Below are 21111 nucleotides of genomic sequence, written 5' to 3' on the forward strand. Positions count from 1 at the left end.
TTTTTTTTCAATACAAATAAAATGTTGCTTTTGAATTTTTCAGATATATTTTTGAATATTTTTTTGCTTGTTGGTATATTGAGTGCCATTTAGGGTCATTACATTCAACAGAAGGCAGCCATCTCTATGGCTGACATCTCCAGATAAAAGGAAAAATGTGTAAAAGTAAAGTTAAAGAAATCAATTCGTGAGATGAGATAACTTCACATGTATTAATAACATTGTCAACTTTGAAGAGGAAATATGATTTGATTCCATAAAAATATTAATATTTCGAAAATTCTTCATTCTTAAACATAAGTGTTTTAGTTAAGAACTGATATAGTATTAATTTGTTTTAAGAAAAACACAAAGGTAATATTAGTTAAAAGATTTAAGTCTGTTTTTTTTCAATGTATCCATTGGACAGGAACAAGACGTGTGTTTGACACTGTACATGCCTCCAGAGACTAACATAGTTTTACTTGCTCAAATATTACCCATAACATGGCAAAGCAGAGGTGCTGGGCAGAATTAGATTTGAACATGATTTCAAAGAGAGAACTCAGTTGAGACATGCATGATTTACTCTGCCAGGCATACAGCTTCGCACAATACATCAAGAACTATTTTCAAGTGATATTTCACCCAGGTGTGAAACACATAAACGCACCGACTCATCCACCCGTCTACTACACGCCATAAATTGTACGCTCTACACTCACGCACACTCCTCTGTATTAGAGGAATGGTCACTCACTGTCAGAGGAGAAAAGTAAGATGACTCCAGAAGGACAGAGGACAATTGAGCGTGTGACAAATGAGAAGTGAAAAGACAATTACAGCCAATTATCCAGGCATGAAGTCCCAAGGTCTCTGCACCTAGACAGAGGGTACAACAGAGGAGACAGAGGAGTCAGAGACCTTAACAGGCAGAAAATGAGATTTCAGCCTGGCGCAGTCTGATTCCTCAGAGAACAGACCACAGCAGTGTGAAGACACTCGCACCGATACACACACACACACACGCTCACAGGTCCACATAATTACAGCAACACACACACACACACACACACACACATGCAGTGTAGATAATTGATCAACTCCATGACATTTTTGAGGATCAGTTAAGGCTTTTGCAACATCTTTTACACAAATATTACACGACATGGTTGAGCAGCATGGCTAAGTCAACTTTCCAACCTTCTGTTTTGATTGATTACTACATTTTTTATGATTTCAAATGTAACGTTAATACAGAAAATAAGGAGACATTTTCATTTACAAGTAATTTCATACTACATTTCATAAGTGTGTGTTGTGAGAGCATATCCTCGTCTGAGTCTGTCCTGCTTTTACTTACTCTTACTTACTTATTTTACTTATCGATTGACCTGCAGATTATTTTAATGATTAATTGATTGAGGGCGTCAACTATCGGTTATTTTCTTTATTGATTGATCTGATGATGATTTACACAATTAATCGATTTGGGGCTGCAGCTGTTGTTTATTTACTCAATTACCTGATTAGTTGTTTGGTTTATTAAATGTCAGAAAAAGGTGAAAAATGTTGATAATTGTTTCTCAAAGCTCAAGATTATGTCCTCAAATGTCTTCAATTTACTATCATAATGGACTAAAGAAACCAGAAAATTTGTGAAGCAGGAACCAGAAAATTTAGACTTTTCAGTTCTTAAAAAAATACTCAATAATTATTGATTATCAAAATAGTTGATTAGTTGATTAATTGTTGCAACTCAAAGTTGATTAATCGTTTAGTCAAGATAATGTCAAAACATTGTGACTACTGCTCATAACAGTTCCAAAAATTACAAAGGGACGTCTTCACGTGGCTTCTTTTGTCCAACCAACAGTTCAAAACCCAAAGAGCCAAAAGAAAAAGAAAATATTTGACATTTTTGCTTGAAAAACGACTTAATCAGTCATTAAAATTGTTGGCGACTAATTTTCTTTTGATTGACTGATCCAGTGGTTTTCAAACTGGGGTCCAGGGACCAACAGCAGGCCTTGAATGGTTCATAGGGGGCCCTGAGCAAAAGGACGAAAGAATATTTTTAACTTTTATCACATTTTTTGGAAGTTGGAACAATGAGAAAGAAATAAGATTACCTGTTTTGATTGACTGTAATTTGTGGCGATTATAGATTGATTGACAGTGAAGACTTCATTATCTTCAAACCTAAAATTTAAAGAAAATACTTAGAGGGGATTCCTTAAAACAAAATTCTTTCAATTTGTGGTCTGTGACCTAGTGTGCATCTATTGTGGGGGTTCTGCCGAATCATTGCAGAGAAAACTGAATATATGTTATAAAGAATATTGTGCACAGAGGCAGCTCAACACAGCATCGTCATAGTCATGTATATGAAGACAAACACTGCTACACACTCCATGCCATGCTCAAGCCTCAAGGGGAAGCTTCTCATGATTGCATTCTTAAAATGTTTGCCTCGACATTCTTCCACGTGAAAGCAAAGGTTCTAATTTATTTGTATATGTTTCATACAGCGGGGAAGGAATGTCCCGTCTCAGATGTTTCCCCCCATCCCGACATTCTTCCCTGCTAACTCCTGGACACTCTGATTTAGGCCGCTGGCAACAGCCGCACTCCGATATGAAACACCCTGGACGGGCCCAGCCTGCAGCCATATCGTGAGGCTGGGAGAGGGCTCAGGAGAGAGGGATGATGGGTAGGGTTTTGGTTAAAGAAGATGAAGATAAAGTCACCAAACTAGAATCTATCAGTTTAATGAGCGAGTATTCTTGCTCACTGTGGTTTGCTGAAGCCAAAGCGTATCCTTACTCTCTTTCTCTCCGAACGCAGGTTAATTTTTTAGGAAAATGTTACTGGGCATTGGAGGAAACACAACTCCCCTCTCCAAATCAACATGGACTCCTCCATTCACCTCCCCTACTTGGGAAATGATTTAAGCAGGACCATGTGTGTGTGTGGATGTAGAATAATATGTCACTTAGAGGGCCAAGAGGACCCAAAGAGCAGCATACCTGCTTCTTATTAGGACAACTAGAGGAGCCTCCGGGCCTTTGCTCTGCTGAGAAGGAGGTGGGATATGATACATTTAGAGGTAGCAGGTTCAGTCAGACTCACTTCATAAGTGATAAAGCCAGTCTCAATTTCTTATTAACGGTTTACTGAGCACTTTGATGATGGACAGGTACAGCGAGCGTTGAAGGGGGGTCGGCGGTATCGAGTCTGTTTTCAAACCAGTTGAAACACTTCGCCCCGTGGCTCTTTTCCGTCCTTTGCTGGCAAAGGGATATTCCCCCAAATTTGATTATCTGGCTGCTAATAAAGACCAGGTCAAGAGCAAACAGATTTCTCAAACTGCAAATCTATTCTGAGGCCGAACAGAGCCGAGCTCACACAGACCTTTCTTTTGTGTTATCTTTGTCGGCATATCTCTCCTGGAGATAAGTTGTTATCTTGTGCCATGAGTTTTTGGAGCAGTGTCAAAAAGGAATTTTAGAATAAGTGGAGCCGTGGATCTGAGACAAATTGCTTAATTCTTCCTCTCTAGTGTTATCTCTGTCTACGATGGGTTCTCTGTGAGCCTTTTGATGTCTGCGACAGGGAGATTTCCTGTGTGTGTCTGAGTGTGTGTGTTTGTCTCGGTGTCTGTGTTGATGTAGCACACTCTACTGTGCTTGTGAGCTAAAAATTAGAGATATTTAACGTATTATTGGAGGAAGTGTTCAGATCCTTTACCTAAGTAGACGTATTTATGCCACACTGTGAAAATACAAGTAAAAGTTCTCCAGAGGTCAAAGTTAACTTTTTACCTCAGTGTCCAGCAACTGTCCCTAATTCTACTTTCAGCTGTCCCAGACTTATTGTCTAGACTTATTGATCTTATTGAAGATCCTTTATTCATTCTACATAATAAATATAGTTTAATACCGTAACTACTTGTTTCACATTATGTCACCAACTGCAGTCATGTCTGAATAAAAAAGTAAATCCCTCTGGGTGTTTGGCTGCAATCAATTTTCATTTTATTCATTTTTTTTAGTCCTTTGTTGAGTTAAAGTTTCTCCTCACTGCAAACTGCAGTGCAAATACAAACCTGTTTCTGATTGGCATACTGCGATTTACACACACACACATGCACACACTTTTTGACCATATGTCATAGTAAACACTTAATTCTTTATTAAACGCAATGAGTATGAGTGTGAATGTGATGTAGCATAGAGCTCGTGCTGGTGTCACCTCACATTTTTCAAATTTGAAAGCTAAGCATTTAAAATGCTATATATTCCATGATGTGATGTAACAATTTAATTTGCATTTGTATCTTTGCATCCCAGGGGCTACTTGTTTTAGCTTTGAGTGCTGCCTACATTGAAAATGTTAAGTATGTACATACTATCAGCAAAATGTACATAAATATTAAAAGTAAAAGTACTTGATGCATCGAAATGTCCCATGTGACTGTTATTATAAATGATAACTAAACCTGTCAGATGAATGCAGTGAAAGGAAAAGTACTGTATTTCCCTCTGAGAAGTACTGGAGTAGAAGTATGAAGTGGCATGAAAAGAAAAGACTCAGGTACCTCATATTTGTACTCATGTATTGTACCATAAAATGTTTCACTTCAGCCAGCATCATTAATTCTTAATCATTTTAAGACCTGTAGAAAATATTTTTAATTTATCTGCAACTTCTTAGACTTAAAAAATAAAAAACAAAAACCTGTTAAAAGTGGCTGTTTCTGTGTCACTCGTAACATGCTCTGTTAGGATATGACAGACTGCCGAGGGCATATTTGTTACGTGCTTTCATGGCTTCACGTGTCTGTGGATGTTGCTCATAATATGTGCACCACTGCAGAAAACATGCCATCCCCTCCTCTTGTCTTATTCATGAAAATATGGTGCATACTTTATTTTACGGTACACTAATAAGATGTAACAGGCTGTACTTTGTATCAAATTACACAAACACTTTAAGTAATATATTTGTTATCAGATAGTATTAGACCTTTTATTAGACCGTTATTAGACTTCATTAAAAGGTAACTTGGGGCACATTACAACAGAAATGTATTCTAAACTAAAGTGAAATCACATATCTTCTAATTCCTCATTAAAAAAACAATATATGAAGCAGATCTACCAAGTAACGACCAAACTTACAGAGGCAGAGCGACATTTTGTCTATAGGTGACTGCAGAGACTGCAATAGGTAAATAATGTGATTTGATCGGAGAAGCAGACATCGGTCTGGCTGTGTGCGACCAGCCAGAGACGGTGTGTCTCAAGTTGCAGATATGTGATTTCACTTTAGTTTATAGTGTACAGCTGTAATGTACAGCTTGTTTCGTCTTATTGATTTACTATAAAATGAAGTATTAAATAACTATGTCTCTTTTTGGCCAACTAGGGTTAGGATTAAAATTTGAGCCAATCTCAGTAATTTTAAAAATTCCACAATTCAGTGGTAGATTTCAGCCTGATTTTTCATAATTTCATTGGTGATGTCTACATGAGCAAATAAATGGGAGGTTTACTGCATTAGCTACCACAATAATACCACAAGTCCTGCTAAGATCAACTCATAGTGCTCTGACAGAATACAAAATGCAACCAAAAACTGATTTAACTTTCAATTCTCTGTCCCTTATTCCCTCTTTCTGTTATTCCAATCAGGTGATGGGTCTGCTTAACCCAGGCGGTGTGCCACATCAGCCCCAAAGTGACTACGCCATCTCCCCACTGACGGGCGGCCTCGAGCCCCCTGCCGGCATGGCCGCCAGCTGCAGCCAGCGCATGGATCACATCAAGGGCCTGGAGGGTCTCACCAGCGTCCCCTCCATGTCAGCTCTGCCCTCCCTGCCCAGCTCCCAGTCCTACTGCACCCCCACCTACAGCTCGCCGGGCTACACCGTCGACCACGTGGCATCCTACCAGTACGGCCAGTACGGACAAAGTAAGGTCAATAGACTTCACCTTTTTATTCTCACTTTTTCTGTACACACCCATACCTGCACGAACAAAGTCAGACAAATACTCCATGTATTAATATTATTCCTTGCTGACACATTTACCCATTTATTAAATAAAAACTACCTGGAGCTTTATAGAATCATAAAACTAAACACAAAATATTCATTTTACATTAAAGCAAGCACATACAAATATATGTTTTGAAAAACAGCATGCTTTATACATTACATAGTAGACTAGTCTTTATTTTTAAGCCTCTGACAGCAAAGATAAAGTATCCAGTACAAGTAAAAGTACTCATTTTGCAGAAGGGGTCCTATAAGTGCTATATTATCATGTTATTGGATCATTGATATTGTTGCAGTACATTAGACGGGAAATTAGCTTATCTGTTAGCTATATCTGGTGAAATAAATGTATTGTGTGTTGTCCCTATTAAAGGAGAAATGTGTAATATATTACCACGATATGTCATCAGAGATTAAGGAGAAATGTTAAGTTGATACACTCCCAACTCTACAGTCGCGGTGTTCTCTTTTGAAATTTCTATTCCAGGCGGGAATAACTGTTTTTGTATGCCTGTTTCACATTAATTAGAGTTCAAATTAATGCCAAATGTTCGCCGAATGAGTCAGTGTCTGTTTATGATTTTTAAGAAATCATTGATAATCTTTCAGAGGGCGTAGATGTTTATAACAGTTAAATTAAGCGGACAGACAGGCAGTCACTGAACTCCAACTACCAAATCTGTATTTTCAGAGCGGTGTGCTTTTATTTTCAGAATAACAGGCTGAACTTTACATTGAGAGACAGTTGACAGATATAAACAGCTGATCAACTTACGGTGTAGGACTCGTCCTCGCTTGTTATTGTCAGATTATAATGTTGCGCTCATCTTGCACTTCTGCAGTGTCCCTGCTGTCTGTCTGAGCTTCTGCAAGTCTGGAGAGGAGGGGGAAAATTTTAACCTATATAACATATCATGTACGGCTCCAACCCACTGTCTGAACTGCAGGACTTTGCATCACTGAAAACACACTGATGTGTTCAATATAAACGTTTTTGAACAGTGCATCAGTGCATTTCACCAATAACACTGACAACAATGATCATGTGGGTCACTATAGTGGAGATATGAAATTTTCATACCATTTCATCTCTAATAGGTATTTTGGTGCCGACATCAACACTTGAATCATTATGTATCTTGAAGGGCTGATGAGCATCATGTTTGGAGGAAGTATTTCTGTCTGAGTAGATTTGCAGTCTGAAAATTTTTGGCTGATAATTGAGATCAGATAAATTATGTTTTTAATTAGTCTCACTGGATTTTTCTCTCAGTTTGATTGCTCTTCGTGCAAAATAGGTTTGAACAATTTCCCCCTGCATCTGGATTAAAAATCTTAATGAACAGAACAAAGAACAAAACACAGACGCAGCCTGATTTTAAAGCTGCAACAAATAGTCGATAAATCTATTAGTCAATTGGAAGAAAATGAGTTGCAGTTACTATTTTGATTAGTTTAATTTTTCGAGCATAAGTGTCAAAATTTGCTGGTCTCAGCTTCTTAGATGTGAGGATTTTCACAGTATGTGAAGAGTCTTTGGGTTTACTGTTTCTGACTGTTGGTTGGACAAAATAAGCAATTTGAAGATGTAATTTTGGGCTCTGGGAAATTAATTGTAAAAATAGATTGGAGATTAATCAAAAATGAAAATAATCATGAGTTGCAGTCCTAATTAATTTACAGACTTATATTTAAAGCTGATGGTCATTATATCAATGATGATTTTACAAACTGTTAACAGTATTTGTGTGACTCTATAAAACTGTGCTTTTGAAAATTTGTTTGTCTCAGGGCTTAGAGAACACATGACCATGACCATTTTTGTAATTCTATGACCCTAAGCAATTTGATGGCCTTTTCAATTTCATAGTGCAAACCACTGACTGGTTTTACAGTGGCCTTTCACTTATTTTTAGTGACTCAATTATTGAAAACATCTGAACCAAATCAGCCGATACAGTGTAGGATTATCTAGCGTTCTGGTATTCCAATGGTCGAAGACACATAACTTGTAACCACAAATTCCTCGCTTTGATTCCAGGGATGGAAAATGCAGCAGACAACACACAAGTTCACTGCTAAAAATCATTCAGGAATTTACTGAAACCAACTTATCTTTTTGTATTAATTTAACGTAAATGGACAAGTTTTATTTACACCACTTAAAATTAAAAGACTTTGTTCTCAGAACATGTCAGAGTTTATAAACGTGAATTCTTCTAACTTGAAGTCTTTTGACTTGAAAAGATGAGTTGTATGAACGTGCGGTACAGAGTTCAATCAAGTCACATTAAATTAAGATCAGCACATTAGCTTTTTTTTAATGGTTTGAAGAAAACAGGGAGGCGCAGGATGCCGACACAAAGCGGAGTGGTCTTGTCTTGAAAGTGTTTATTTCTCAACAGTGACCTGCTCACTTTACATTATCCTGGTTATTACATGGTTACTTACCAAAAAACCTAATAATTTGACACAATATATGAATTTTTAAAATGATTTTAGTGATTCCAACATGATTTGATCTCTCCTCCAGAGTCTATGTCCATAGCAACAGTCTGTTCTTCATAAAAGCAGTCTGCTATTCAGAAATAACAGACGTCAGAATGCTGTAATTGACAAATCAGAACTGAGTATTTAACAAAGCCGTGTAATAATTGTTTATAACATTCATCAAGAGTTGTTGGCTCAACTTAATAGCTTACCTTAACTTCTCTTTTAAAATTCAATCAACTTAAAACTTTAGGGCAGCACTAACACTAATTTTTTAAAGTTAAAATAAATTGTTTTTTTTGGTTTGTTTTTCTTACAGTGTTGTGCAGCACTGCTTTTTAAAGGCAGCAAACATTTTTGCAGGTCCAATCATGTCGTCTCAAGTGTTGAGGTTAATTGTGCAGATCTGATTTCGTCTATGAAGCAACCAGCCCAGCGCTGATACTGAAATCTGCGGTGCGTGATAGCCCTCCTTGACTGTTTGCCCTCAGAGAATACCTACCTGTCCAGCAGTAAGAGGCTCTTTTCACATCACATTACCGTTACTTTAAGGGTTAAAATCAACTTCAAACAAATCTCCACCGAACCTTGGAAGGCAACGTCGTTTTCCGTCACAGCGTGATTACAGCGGCCGCCGTTTCCAATTTTGGTCCACAGGGGGTTGACCAATCAGGTTCATCCACTGACCTTGTGGCAACCTCAAGAGAACCTTCAAAGAGTGTGGCAGCAGTCCAACTAGTCGGACCGCGTGTAGCTCTGTGAGGTATCAAATGAATATCTGACTTAATATCCGAAAGCAGCAAATGTCTAATGAAATATCTCGGTCAAATATCTCGAAGTGAACAGAATAAAGAATTAAAAACCTCCAGCATGTGGCATACACACACACACACACACACACACACACACACACACGCACACACACACACACACACACACACAAGCTCAAAGGCAGCCACCAGGACAGCACACACGCTCACATACACCTCCACAGCGCTACGAGGCCGAGTAGTCCATCTTGATGTGATTAATCAGTGCGACTGGATAGCCGGTGTGCGGTTGGGTTTGGAGCAGCGGAGGAAAGGTCCTTTCTGGGGGTGGACGGATCCTAATAGCCTCTGGCAGGGCGGCTATTAGAAACAGGTGCGAGGACTGAGGTCAGCTGGGGAGGCAGCGCTGCTCCAGGTTCCAGTGCAGGAGACCGTCGTCCACACGGCTGCACATTTTGACAGCATGTAGCTCTCACTGGACTGCCTCACGGAAACTACAGTGGTAATCCACGAAATACTTGTTTGTTTTTATTTAGGTAATGTCTCTGTTGCTAAGCAGTCGCCGCAGTGGTGTTTTTGCACGGTACTTTGCAGGACTCACCTGTCCCAAACTGAGCAGTCTGCGAGAGTTGTTCTCTTTGGAGTTTCTTTACGTGGTCAGACATGACGCCAGTCGAAGTACGCGCTAACCAGTCAAGTCTTCCAGAAATAAGAGACATGAAACACATCAGTTTTTTTGCATCGAAGCAAAAACCTATGATCTGAATACCTTAACATGGACTTTCTTAAAATGATAGTTTATCATTCTGTTTGGGGTCATGGAGACCCTCGACCCTCCTTAACGACTCATATCACAATGATACTTCATTACTTTCCCTAATTGCTTATAACTATCACTTTATGTTTATTTTATTGAGGCACAGTGCACATTAATTAGAACAATCACTTAAGTCCATCATTTAAATGTGCCAGATTTAGCCAGACAGGCCAATTTTCATCTGCAGTCTCTGGCAGGTCAGTGGCATTAAAATAAATGAATAAATAAATAAATAAATAAATAAATAAATAAATAAATAAATAAAAATTATAAGATAATATGCAAAAGCACACAAGCACAAATAGTAAAACAATGACATAACCATATACCCAAAAACATTCAAAATTTAAAAAATGCAATACAAAAACACATAAGCACATAAACACAGACAAAAACATAAACAGTGAGGGAAACCTGACCACTAGTCCACATCATGGCATTTGAGCTGATGACACATTTCAGATGTCTGCTACAGAAAATGCACATATGGATTACTTCTGTTTTAGGGCTTCGGACTCCAGCTGTAAAATCTGGTGAAATACATGGATTTTCATCTACTCTGTACCTGTGATTGGTGTTAACTGTACATTTTACACAGCGATCTCTTATCCCAAATAACTCAATTCAGATTCAGTCTTTTCACTGAGGGTGTATCCTCTGTGTGTCTGGAATTTTGAATTTTTTAAAACAACTCTGTAGAGTTGCATTCTACAATCAAAAACATTACATGGTGGGTATTTTATAAGATGATTCCAGTATTTTGGAATAAAAATAATGTTAATCTTTCTACTTTAAGCCAATAAATAAAATAAAATGCCAACTTTTTTCACCAGAAGTGCACCGCAACCAGTGTGGAGGTTGGGGGGTGTTAAATCAGCATTTAGATCATGTTGGGAAATACGGTTATAGAGGTTTTTTTGGTGCTTGGTCAAGATCCTCTTGGGGTGGAGACTTGAATATTATGTTGTATGTACACTAACGGCATATATTTTGACTGTTACTGTCAGATTGTGCTGCCTCTGGGTGTGAGAAGTCTTGTAGCTGTATTTCTTTGAGGCAACCTCACACCTCTGTTCTCTCATGTCCCTCCCTTGACCTTACACCCCAAACCACTGTTAGCACATGCTATGCTAACAATAGCCATATGTTAGCAGAATGGCATGCTAAAACATATGCCCAAAATTTATTGGGGCCATATATCATTTTTATTATCTTTCCACCTTATATATATTTTTTCTAAATCAGTTCTCACTGACAATGAGTTAACTGTTTCATCCCTTTGTGTGTGTGTTTTTACAGGTGCCCTTCCTTATCTGAGGCCTGAAATCACCTGATCGTGACTTCACAGAGGGACGTGTGTGTACAGCGTTGGAGATCTTTTAATATCTGGACCAAAATTTTTTTACCATTTACCAGGACACATTCTCTACTGCAGGTCATTATGTTATTGATTCTTGTTGGAGAAATGGACAAACAAAAAGAAGGGACCACAAGAAGGAATACCAGACCAAAAACTGTTGATTGACCACGAACATCGCTGCATCAGTAGTGTAGATGACCAGCAGAGATGGCAGCATTTAATGTGGTCAGTTCAGTGGAGTTCTGACCACCTCCAGTGCCACGAAGAGGCACTTCCCACAGACCAAACACCGTTCGTGGACAAATCTATCATCACAGACTGCCAGCCTTTGAGTCGATGCTTGAAGGAGCATGTTTACATATCCTAGAGCCACATGAGTACGTATGAAATTCCATGCATCTCCACATTAATCCCCAAATTGTATCTGCTAAACGGGGAAAAAGAAAAGGGCTTTGTTGATTTTATTGCATTTATTTGAGCTTTCTGCATCCCACACATGGAGAGAAATTCCAGAGACAGAGAAAACAAACGTGAGCACACCAATCTGAGGGTTTTATTGTATCAGAAACTCTAATGTACACCACAGCTGTGCTGCAGAGAAAGTTCATTCAAACATTCCTTCTACCTCCTCCCCCTCTGTCTCTCCCTCTCCTCTCCCCCCTTTCTGTCTTACTCCTTCTGTCTCATTGATGTTCGGGATGGTGAGGCAGGGATCCCGGACCCTTTTGTACTTTTTTGAGAAGAACTCGGAGGAGGTCAGGAGGTGACTTTAGGGAAAGTGACAGATGAGAGAGCAGTAGAGGAAGGCGGTGAAGAAGTGGCTTTAAAGTGGGGGGGGGGGATAGGCAAGATCGATCACAGCGTTAAAAAACCCTTTAAAGATCCTCACCCAGCGAGAAAAAGCCACCAGGTCACAAGTCACGACCGAGAGACACTTGAGAGTTTAGATTGAAGACAGCCATTCTCCCAGCTGACCAGAAGTGCAATATCATGTATCTTAAAAGTCAACCTCACCATTAAAACAATAAAAACGTGCCTCTTAAAGTCTTACGAAACACTTTGGATTCATACTCTGGATCTAGTTTGGGACTTTGCAAAGGAACAACACATGTGCCTTTGAAGGCTTTCTGGATCCAAAACAAATCGAAACATTGTTAATATCGCTGTAATGGGACACTGAGAGGACCACATTTGTACAGACTTAAGTCAGTGTGGTGTCATGAGGAAAAGAATGAATCAAGGGAATGCCAATGTAAACAGAAAATTACAAGGAATGACAAAGCCAAAACTGTATTTTAATTTTTTGTTTTGTACTTGTGCTTGGGACCTTTTTTTGTTTCCATTTTGCATACACAGGTTTGCATTCCAGACATATTTATTGTCAGCGACTGAATAGAGAGACAAGTTCACATCCCTTCTGGTGGACCGACATGTGACCTTACATCAGAAAAAATACAGTATGAATGATAGTCAGTGGTTAGAGACAAATAATCTTTTGATCCCATTTGTCATTAATTACTCATATGATGAATTTAAAAGATAATTTTACAAGTCAAAAAAGTCACTGTTTGTCATAAAAATGTTGAAGTATCAGACTCTGAAGATACATAATTAGAAAGACTACACACTCAGTGGTAGTGTGTGTGATGTCATGACTTTCTCCCTCCAAAAGCTGACGTTAGGCGCCGAAGCTACAATGCCTGTGTATTTTAATACTGGGATGTAGTCACATGAGCGATAGGTCTTGCTTGCGCTTCCTCTTCCCAGCTGTTAAAAGAACCAGGAGTCGTTGGAAAAAAACACTTCAGGTAACATAACGTTACAGGAGACGGCCATGTTGGCGTTGCTGGCATTTATTGTGCAAGACAGGTGATGTACTTCACTGAGCGGTTTCACACAAAACAAAACTAAACAAACCTACCACAAACTGTGACATTTTTGACTCGTAAAATTATCTTTTAAAGTGAAAAAAGTCTAGAGTGACTAGGTGTCTCACTTAATGTGGGACTGCACAGCTTTTGTATCCATTGTCCCACATCCCACATATTGAGATCATGTCCAACATTTTGATTGGTTTTCAGCAGTCACTGTAGGACAGATGCTTTTTTATGCTTTTCTCCCCACAAAATCACAATATACTCAGATTTAGGCAGAGTGATGGAAACTTCCACAATGGAAAGGAAATTAAGCTCCAACAAAGACTGGGGAACTACTTATTTATTGTCTATTGTGTGCTATGGAATCAACCAGAGGGCAACGTATACAGACTTTATGAGCTGAAGGGGCTGAATAAAAATGTTTATTTTTCAATATCAAAACTTTAGACTACCTTTGTCCCACACAAACATACCATTTATCCCACAATTGGCTTGTTGGGATCTTTTCACCCTACAAACGTCATACGTATATTTCAAGGCACAGTTCAAATGGAAACAAAAAATAGTTCTGCTGTCATCGTTGAACCCGTTCATATTTTTTCTGAAGTAAGGTCCATGGGTCACATCAGGAGTGGCGTGACTTCTCCTCTCTATGTCAACAGTGTCATTGTTAAACCTCCCACGATGCACAAGTGAGTGACAATAAAACTACAGCTCAGAATAACTGAGTGCCTGCAGATGCACTCTTGTTTTGTATATCTGTCTATGTTAGAATGAACCAGTCTTTTCATTCCTTTGATATATTTTTTGTATTATTGGACAAAGCGATATGACATAATGTCATGTGTACAAGCGCATTATCACTACTATTTATAATAAAATAAAAATCCTGAAAATAACTGCTGTTATATTTATTCTTTATTCAGCTGATGGTAATTACTAAATGGAGCCTTTGTGTTTAATTTCATCACAAGTTGAGAAAAAGAAAGCGGGCGATTGTGATTCCCTCTACAGAAGAATACAAGTGCTCTTGGAGACAAATATGTACTTTTGAAAGCGCTCATGTGAACCCTCCAACCAAAATAGGCCCAGCCAAATGGGGATCACCAGACATTAGATTTGACACTGAACACAACAGGCTTTCTCACGGATGGCTGTAAATGCTGAAACATCTGCATTAGTGTGTATTAATACCCCCGCTGGCCCCCGCTACTGTAACAAACTGACTTTTGTTTAACAACCTCTTGGATGAAGAGAACAAGCCTTAAAGCGTTTTGGACAAACAGCATGCCCAGCCCCTCGAAAAACCTCTGCAACCCATCGAACCCTGCTTACATACACAGGGCCCGCTCTGTGTGTGTGCATGTGTGTGCACCACATGCATTCATACATTATGTTCATGCTCACATATAGTGTTGTTTCTGTGTGTACGCCTGAGGGTATTAAGCCCTAATTATAACATTCTTCTGATTAATCGTGTCTGCTCGCAGGCCTTGGAGGGGTGGCGCTGTGTGCAGCTCGTGCAGCCGGACCACACATTCTATAAATAAAGTCTAAGTCAATAACAACGTTAAGGATCACTCATAGTCTTGTCAGCTCTGTTTGCTAAGCCTGAATAATTCAGCCAATGAGAGGATACTGAGACACACACGCCAAAAAACACACAGGCACATGCACGCACACACACACACATACTCACACACATACTGGAAAAGTACAAGCGTGAAACATGGTGGTGCTCTAATCATCTGTGGATACACACTTTGGCGTACAGATGTGCACGCACTGGGCACACACACACGCACACACGCACACACACACACTGTTTGCTTTCTTAATCAGTCCGTACCATTAAAGATGAAGACAAATCACACCTGCAAAATTCCAAAGCTAAGACATTACTTTTATTAATGAACCCTCCCCGGCACTGAAAAGGCTATTATTTCTTTAATACACCCCAGAGTGTAGTTAAATGGAACTATTTTAATGGTATTTCATACTGCCAGATAATGACAGATTTTTGGATTGTTGGACCTTTGCCTGTTAGCAGAACTGCCAGCAGGTCTTTTTGCTCCACACATGCAGCTATATTTAAAAAAATCCAAATTAAATAAGCATTTTTTCCAGCTAAAATTATAATTTGTTCCATTTCAAAACAGAAAAACCACTCCATGTTACAAAAACACAAACATAATCCACTGGCACTGGTCAGGTGTACTTGTTAATCTTACAAATGTATTAAATGATATTGATTTCCTTTCTTTTCTTCTTCTTTGTTTCATAGCAGCATTTTTTTTTTAAAAGAAAATCAGTATTTTAAGGGAATCATCTGACTTTTTCTTATAACTTAACATAATTATACTATTAATGTATACAGTAATATTTTATTTATTCAAGTTAAAGTTATAGTATACAACATTTCTGCTTTAGCATGTCTCTACTATTGTTAAGTTTTGTGCTTTAATTAATCCAGTTTCCAACAATGTTCAAACACAGACAAATCTACTTTATTCAAGGTAACTGTGTGTTTCCAGCTATAACTTCCAGGAAATCGTGGTATACTTTGGATATGTCACAGAGCGAGGAAGGAAGTTGGCAACATGACGACACGTAATGTGAATAAAATTTTAATATTACCTCGTCCATGAACATGATTTTAATGTGAGGGAGACTCTTAGTGGCAGAATGTATATTGTGTGTTTGATTAACCTCAAAATTTCTATTTATTTTCTGAACACCTCCAAACTTGTAAACACAAGATCTCTAGTACAGTGTCAGGAAAAGTTTTTTCTTTTGTATTTTAACTTTAGTGTGTTATTTCAGTTTGTTAAAAATAATGAATATAATTCCTAATGTTAACATGACTCAATGATTGCTGGTTTCTTTCAATGAGTTTATAAAAACTTAAAAAACACAGTAACAGTTCAGGTGGGCCATTTTATATCTAACATTATGCATTATTGAAAACAAAATATAACTTTATCTTGCATTAACCTTCGTTCCAAGTCACAAAGAGAAAATGGTGAGTGAACTGCAGGGGTAAAGTCTGGAAAAGAAATGAATGTCATGATGTCAGATGCACAATATCAAATAAAACCTAACTGATGAATTTATACTGACATAAAAATAGCAGGTTAAGAAGCTGGATTCAATTTCAAATTGTTATAATCCACAAAAATAGACCTCTATCACTGAAGCAGAAAGCTAAATGGGTCTAATTCAAAACATTACGTTACTTTAACTGCAACTGAAATCCACTTATTACAGTGTAACTCCACAGGAGCAGCTGCAGCTGTGCGTTCTCTGCATGAAATGAAGAACTGACTTTTTAAACTGAGAAAATGTAAAAGGAAATCAAATTTGTGTGTAATGTTTGTCAGTGTGACTGAAGAGTTAATAAAACTTAATATCTTAAGCTTATTAAACATTTTCTCAAGTACAACTGAATTAAAATCAAGTTGATTTGACAAGGAATGTTTTGTTTTGAATCATTACAAAATTCCCTTAACTTTGCAGCCAGAACACTAATGTTTTTAAGTTAAAAATTTTGTTTAGTTTTACAGCGAGCAGACAAAATAGTATCATCCTTCATTTGTCTGTTGGCTCAGTTTACACCTGTGTGCTCGACAGCAGAGTTGGATTGTTGGCTTTGGGCTGCGGCGAAATGATTTAACAAGGTGTTAATTAATTTTATGTTCTACTGAGTGAGTCAACGGTTTTTAATACTCTCCTGCTGTGAAAAATATGCTCCTGCTGCGCTTGTTAGGACTTCTGACTGAAATAAACATACTAAAACAGAAGAAGTAAAACATTTCTAATGTAAAACCCCCATTACACACATACACTGTAACACACTCTCTGTCTTTGTTGCTCTCAGACACACACACACACACACACACACACACACACACACACACACACACACACACACACACACACACACACACACACACACACTGATGGAAACACTCACAGCCTTGTATAACCATGTGATCTAGTAACTCACATCTTAGACAACCCCCTGGGTTAAAGAATTTGTTTTTTCCTCAGTGTTGTGATCTAACATGACCTCCAGATCATGCCAGCAGCTGCTTCTGTCACTCTCACAATGTTAAGTGTGTGTGTGTGTGTGTGTGTGTGTGTGCACCCATTCTGATGTCTACATCTCTACACAATGAATAACTTAAAAACAATAATTACGTAGTAAGAGAGAAACTTGTTGGCATGTTGACACAGTGGTGCAGAAGATTTTCTGTTTGAATCTGATGACCTCCTGGCTCTCTCTGTGTGTGTGTGTGTGTGTGTGTGTGCGTGCATGTGTGTATTTGCCCCAGATGTTTCGGTTTTCTTCTATGATTCAAAGACATGCAGAACACAGTGGGTAAAATTGAAACTAACACCAGTACGTGGGAATATGTTTGCTTATTTCAGTGAATCCTTAACAGGAAAATGAATGAATAGTTGAGTAAACCTTTGTATAGACCTTTTGATGTAAATCAGCATTTTTAAATACATTTGCTGAGGGAAAAAAATGTGATCAAGCCTAACTCATGGCCTTCTTGTAAACAGTAGTTGTTGAACAAATATCTAAATACTTGAAACTACTGTGAGGTTAAGAAATACAAATGTTTATTGAGAAATTATATTTCTCTCTCTTAAAGTGACACAGTCTGGTTAAAAACCACTATAAAAACTTCCAGTTCACACAATACTTTATAGTATCTGTAACATTGAAGTCTTACAGCAAAATGCAGACTATTAAGCGCAATGAAACAGAGCCAATCAGTTCAATCACTGTTCAATTACTGAGTCCAGTTACTGGCCCAGTGTGTCACTGCTACACCAGAAATAATGTGAGAAGTTAGCTGTTATAACAAGATATTCTTTACATTATAACAAGATATTTTCATGTTTTATCAATATATTTTCATATTATTATGCCATAGAAATATTACATTAATGGTTATGACATGGAACCTTTATTGTTATAACAATATTCTATTTATCTTTTTATAATGTGACACATTTCATGTTGTAATGTGATAACTTTTTGTAATAACACAAAACATTTCACATTATGGCGTGAAATGTTTCATGATGTTATAACAATATAACAATAAGTTATCATGTGATTAAAATATAACTTATCGCATGGTAAAAATATAGCTTATCACAATACAACATTTTCTAAATGTTTTACAATACAATAACTTATTGTTATGTCATGTTATAACAGTTTAAGCTATCACATTATAACATGAAACATTTCATAATAAGTCACAATAAGTAGTATATTGTTATAACAACAAAAGTATCCTGTTATAATTGATAAAATTCTATATTATAATAATGTAAAAATGTCCCGTTAAAATGTGGCAGACAACTAATAAACTTTTCATGTTATAATGTGTTACGCGGTGGGGGGTTTGGTGTGACATACAGTGCTGCTGCTGCTGTGATTTCTTAAAGCTTCAACTCATGTATAGATTTCCTTTAAAATTGCACTTTGACATATTATTAATGTACATTAACCTGCCATGCATAATTGTAAGTATGTCACTCCTCAACACATCCAATCTGTCCTGTTTGTTCTACACAGGAGGTAACCAGGTGGAAGGAAGTGTTCTGGGGGTGTCTCCTACATACCCCAGCCTGCCATACAACCCCTGTACACACACTTAACCCCTGACACTCCCCAGCATTCACACACTCTGTCATCACAGGTCCTGGCTGCTGCTGACCTGAGCACTAACACATGCTGGGGACAACTTAACCTCTGGACCTCCAGACGGAAAAACACATCGGCAGAGGAGAGGGAGAGGGCATCCGAGCCGGAGGGGGAGGAGGGGGTGACAGGGGGCAGACAGAGAGGGATGAGGGATCAGAGTGTGTGTTTATGAGAGTGGCAGACAGGCAACAGATGACACACAACTGTAAATTGATACACTAATTTGTTATTGTCAATACAATATATCTTTTTTTGTCATGTGAAAGCCTCATAAAATACCAAATTTGATGGTTAACAGAAGAAAAGCATAGTGGTTTTACTCAGAAGAAAAAGTTTGACATTTAGGCGGTAGAAGGTTTTCATGCAAAACGAGCAATATGTCTCAGCTATAATTCTTTGTCTGTTTTAGTAAATTCTCCATTCTTTCTTGTACTTTTTCATGGCTTTAACTGGAATGATTAAGATCTTCTAGGTCCAACATATTCATTGCTTTGCTGATGAATTTCCCCTGTGGGAAGCAATGAAGCTTCATCATGATTTATTTTATGTTAACTAAAAGACACACAAAGAGAAATATTGTCGACTGTGTGTGAGAAAAAGAATTTATCAGACTCAGCTTTGCTTTGATCACTGTGAGAAAAAGTGGAAATTAAAATAGACTAAATAGGCTACTTGATAGTGTTGTGAGGCTTTTGGGGCCAGTAGTGTGTAAGATGGTTGTTTCTGGCCATACGCATTAAAACAACATTAGCTGATTTTTTGGGTGCTTGGTGGCAGTGGAAACGAGCTGAAAACACAACTGTCACCTTTTAACTTAACTGGTCACAACTCCTGAAGGAATATTTGGCTGTTTCACTGCTAAATGCTAAAACGGTCACCAGGTTGTCCCTCATGTCTCTGTGCTGTTTGGTTCTGGGTAGGTACTGTACAGGACATGTTTTTTTTAGAGCTTTTTGTCTGAAAACAGCTTCCTTCTGCTGCTGAAAACACTGATGAGAGAAAATCTCTGTATGTCTATTTATTGTATTGCAGAGTTATTTCTGAAGTTAGCATGCTAACCACCTAGTCATAGCCCATCCTGCTCCATAATGCCACTGTGTACCTCAAGTAACGAGGTGAGTCACTGACGCCCCCCTTTTCTGTCTGTTAACACCCTTACCGTAACATTTCTTATCAAAGTGGCTGCTGCGAAAGAAGACAAAAACAAAAGTTAACCTTGGCATTGCTTTCCAGACATTTCTTGGAGAGCAACAAGATGAAACATACAGCTCCTTTAAACATTTTGGAAATTACACATATTATCTTTCTTGCAGAGTTAGATGAGAATATCATAACCACTCTCTCATGTCTTTCAGTTCTGTTGAAGCTACAGCCAGGAGCAGGGTTGCCAGATTGGTTTGATGTTCTCCAGATCAGTAAAGGCATCTGCCTTAAAAATAGGGATAAAAAAAGGTACAACTCAAATGACTTTAAAAAACAGTTTTTTGCCAATTTAAAGTGTACCCCCACAAACAGTGAAAGGGAGTGTAAGAGATAGAGAGAAGAAGGAAAAAGAGAGAAGAGAGAAGTAGGTTACATGCAATGTCATGCTTTTGAAAAGCCAAACAAATAATGATGTTGTAATGTTGCAAGCATAGGGTTAGCATAGAGGTTTCAGTTACAATGGAAATAAAGTTGTGCATAAACAATACAGCTTGTGTAAGCCATGAGTGGATGGATGGCAACTTGTGCATCTATGTCCCCTCTGCAGAATGAATACAAATTGCCATATCAAAGTTGTGCTGAGTGACTGGATGTGTTTGCATAGCTAAGAAATACAATTTATGAATATATTTTAATCCACTAAGACTGGAAACTGGGAAACAGCTGGCCTGGCCCAGAAAGAGTCTGGCACACAATCACATGTGAAACCATAAATTGTCTTTTTAACACTTATGCTAAGATAAACTTTCTGTTGGTTGTAGTTTAATATTAAAGTGAGCAGCATCAATCTTCTAATCTAACTCAAGCAAATTTAAATGAAAATAAT

At 38.0% G+C, this 21111-nt stretch overlaps 1 protein-coding gene across 6 annotated transcripts in view; it reads left to right on the forward strand.

Moving 5' to 3' along the window:
* pax3b (paired box 3b) overlaps positions 1–13295 on the forward strand; it is a 39573-nt gene extending 26278 nt beyond the window's left edge. For 4 of the 6 annotated variants that reach the window (XM_084717028.1, XM_084717031.1, XM_084717029.1 and 1 more), the window contains exons 8-9: positions 5676–5955; positions 11417–13295. In XM_084717028.1, coding sequence (XP_084573154.1) covers positions 5676–5955; positions 11417–11451 — 315 coding nt within the window. In that variant the 3' untranslated portion in view covers positions 11452–13295. Of the gene's footprint in view, positions 1–5675; positions 5961–11416 lie in introns of all 6 variants that reach the window. The other 2 variants (XM_084717030.1, XM_084717033.1) reach the window with 1 other exon arrangement.
* Positions 13296–21111: the final 7816 nt, after the last annotated feature.

Source organism: Lutjanus erythropterus, chromosome 4 (genome assembly GCF_056507025.1).
Source record: "Lutjanus erythropterus isolate fLutEry1 chromosome 4, fLutEry1.hap2, whole genome shotgun sequence".
Lineage (NCBI taxonomy): Eukaryota > Metazoa > Chordata > Actinopteri > Lutjaniformes > Lutjanidae > Lutjanus > Lutjanus erythropterus.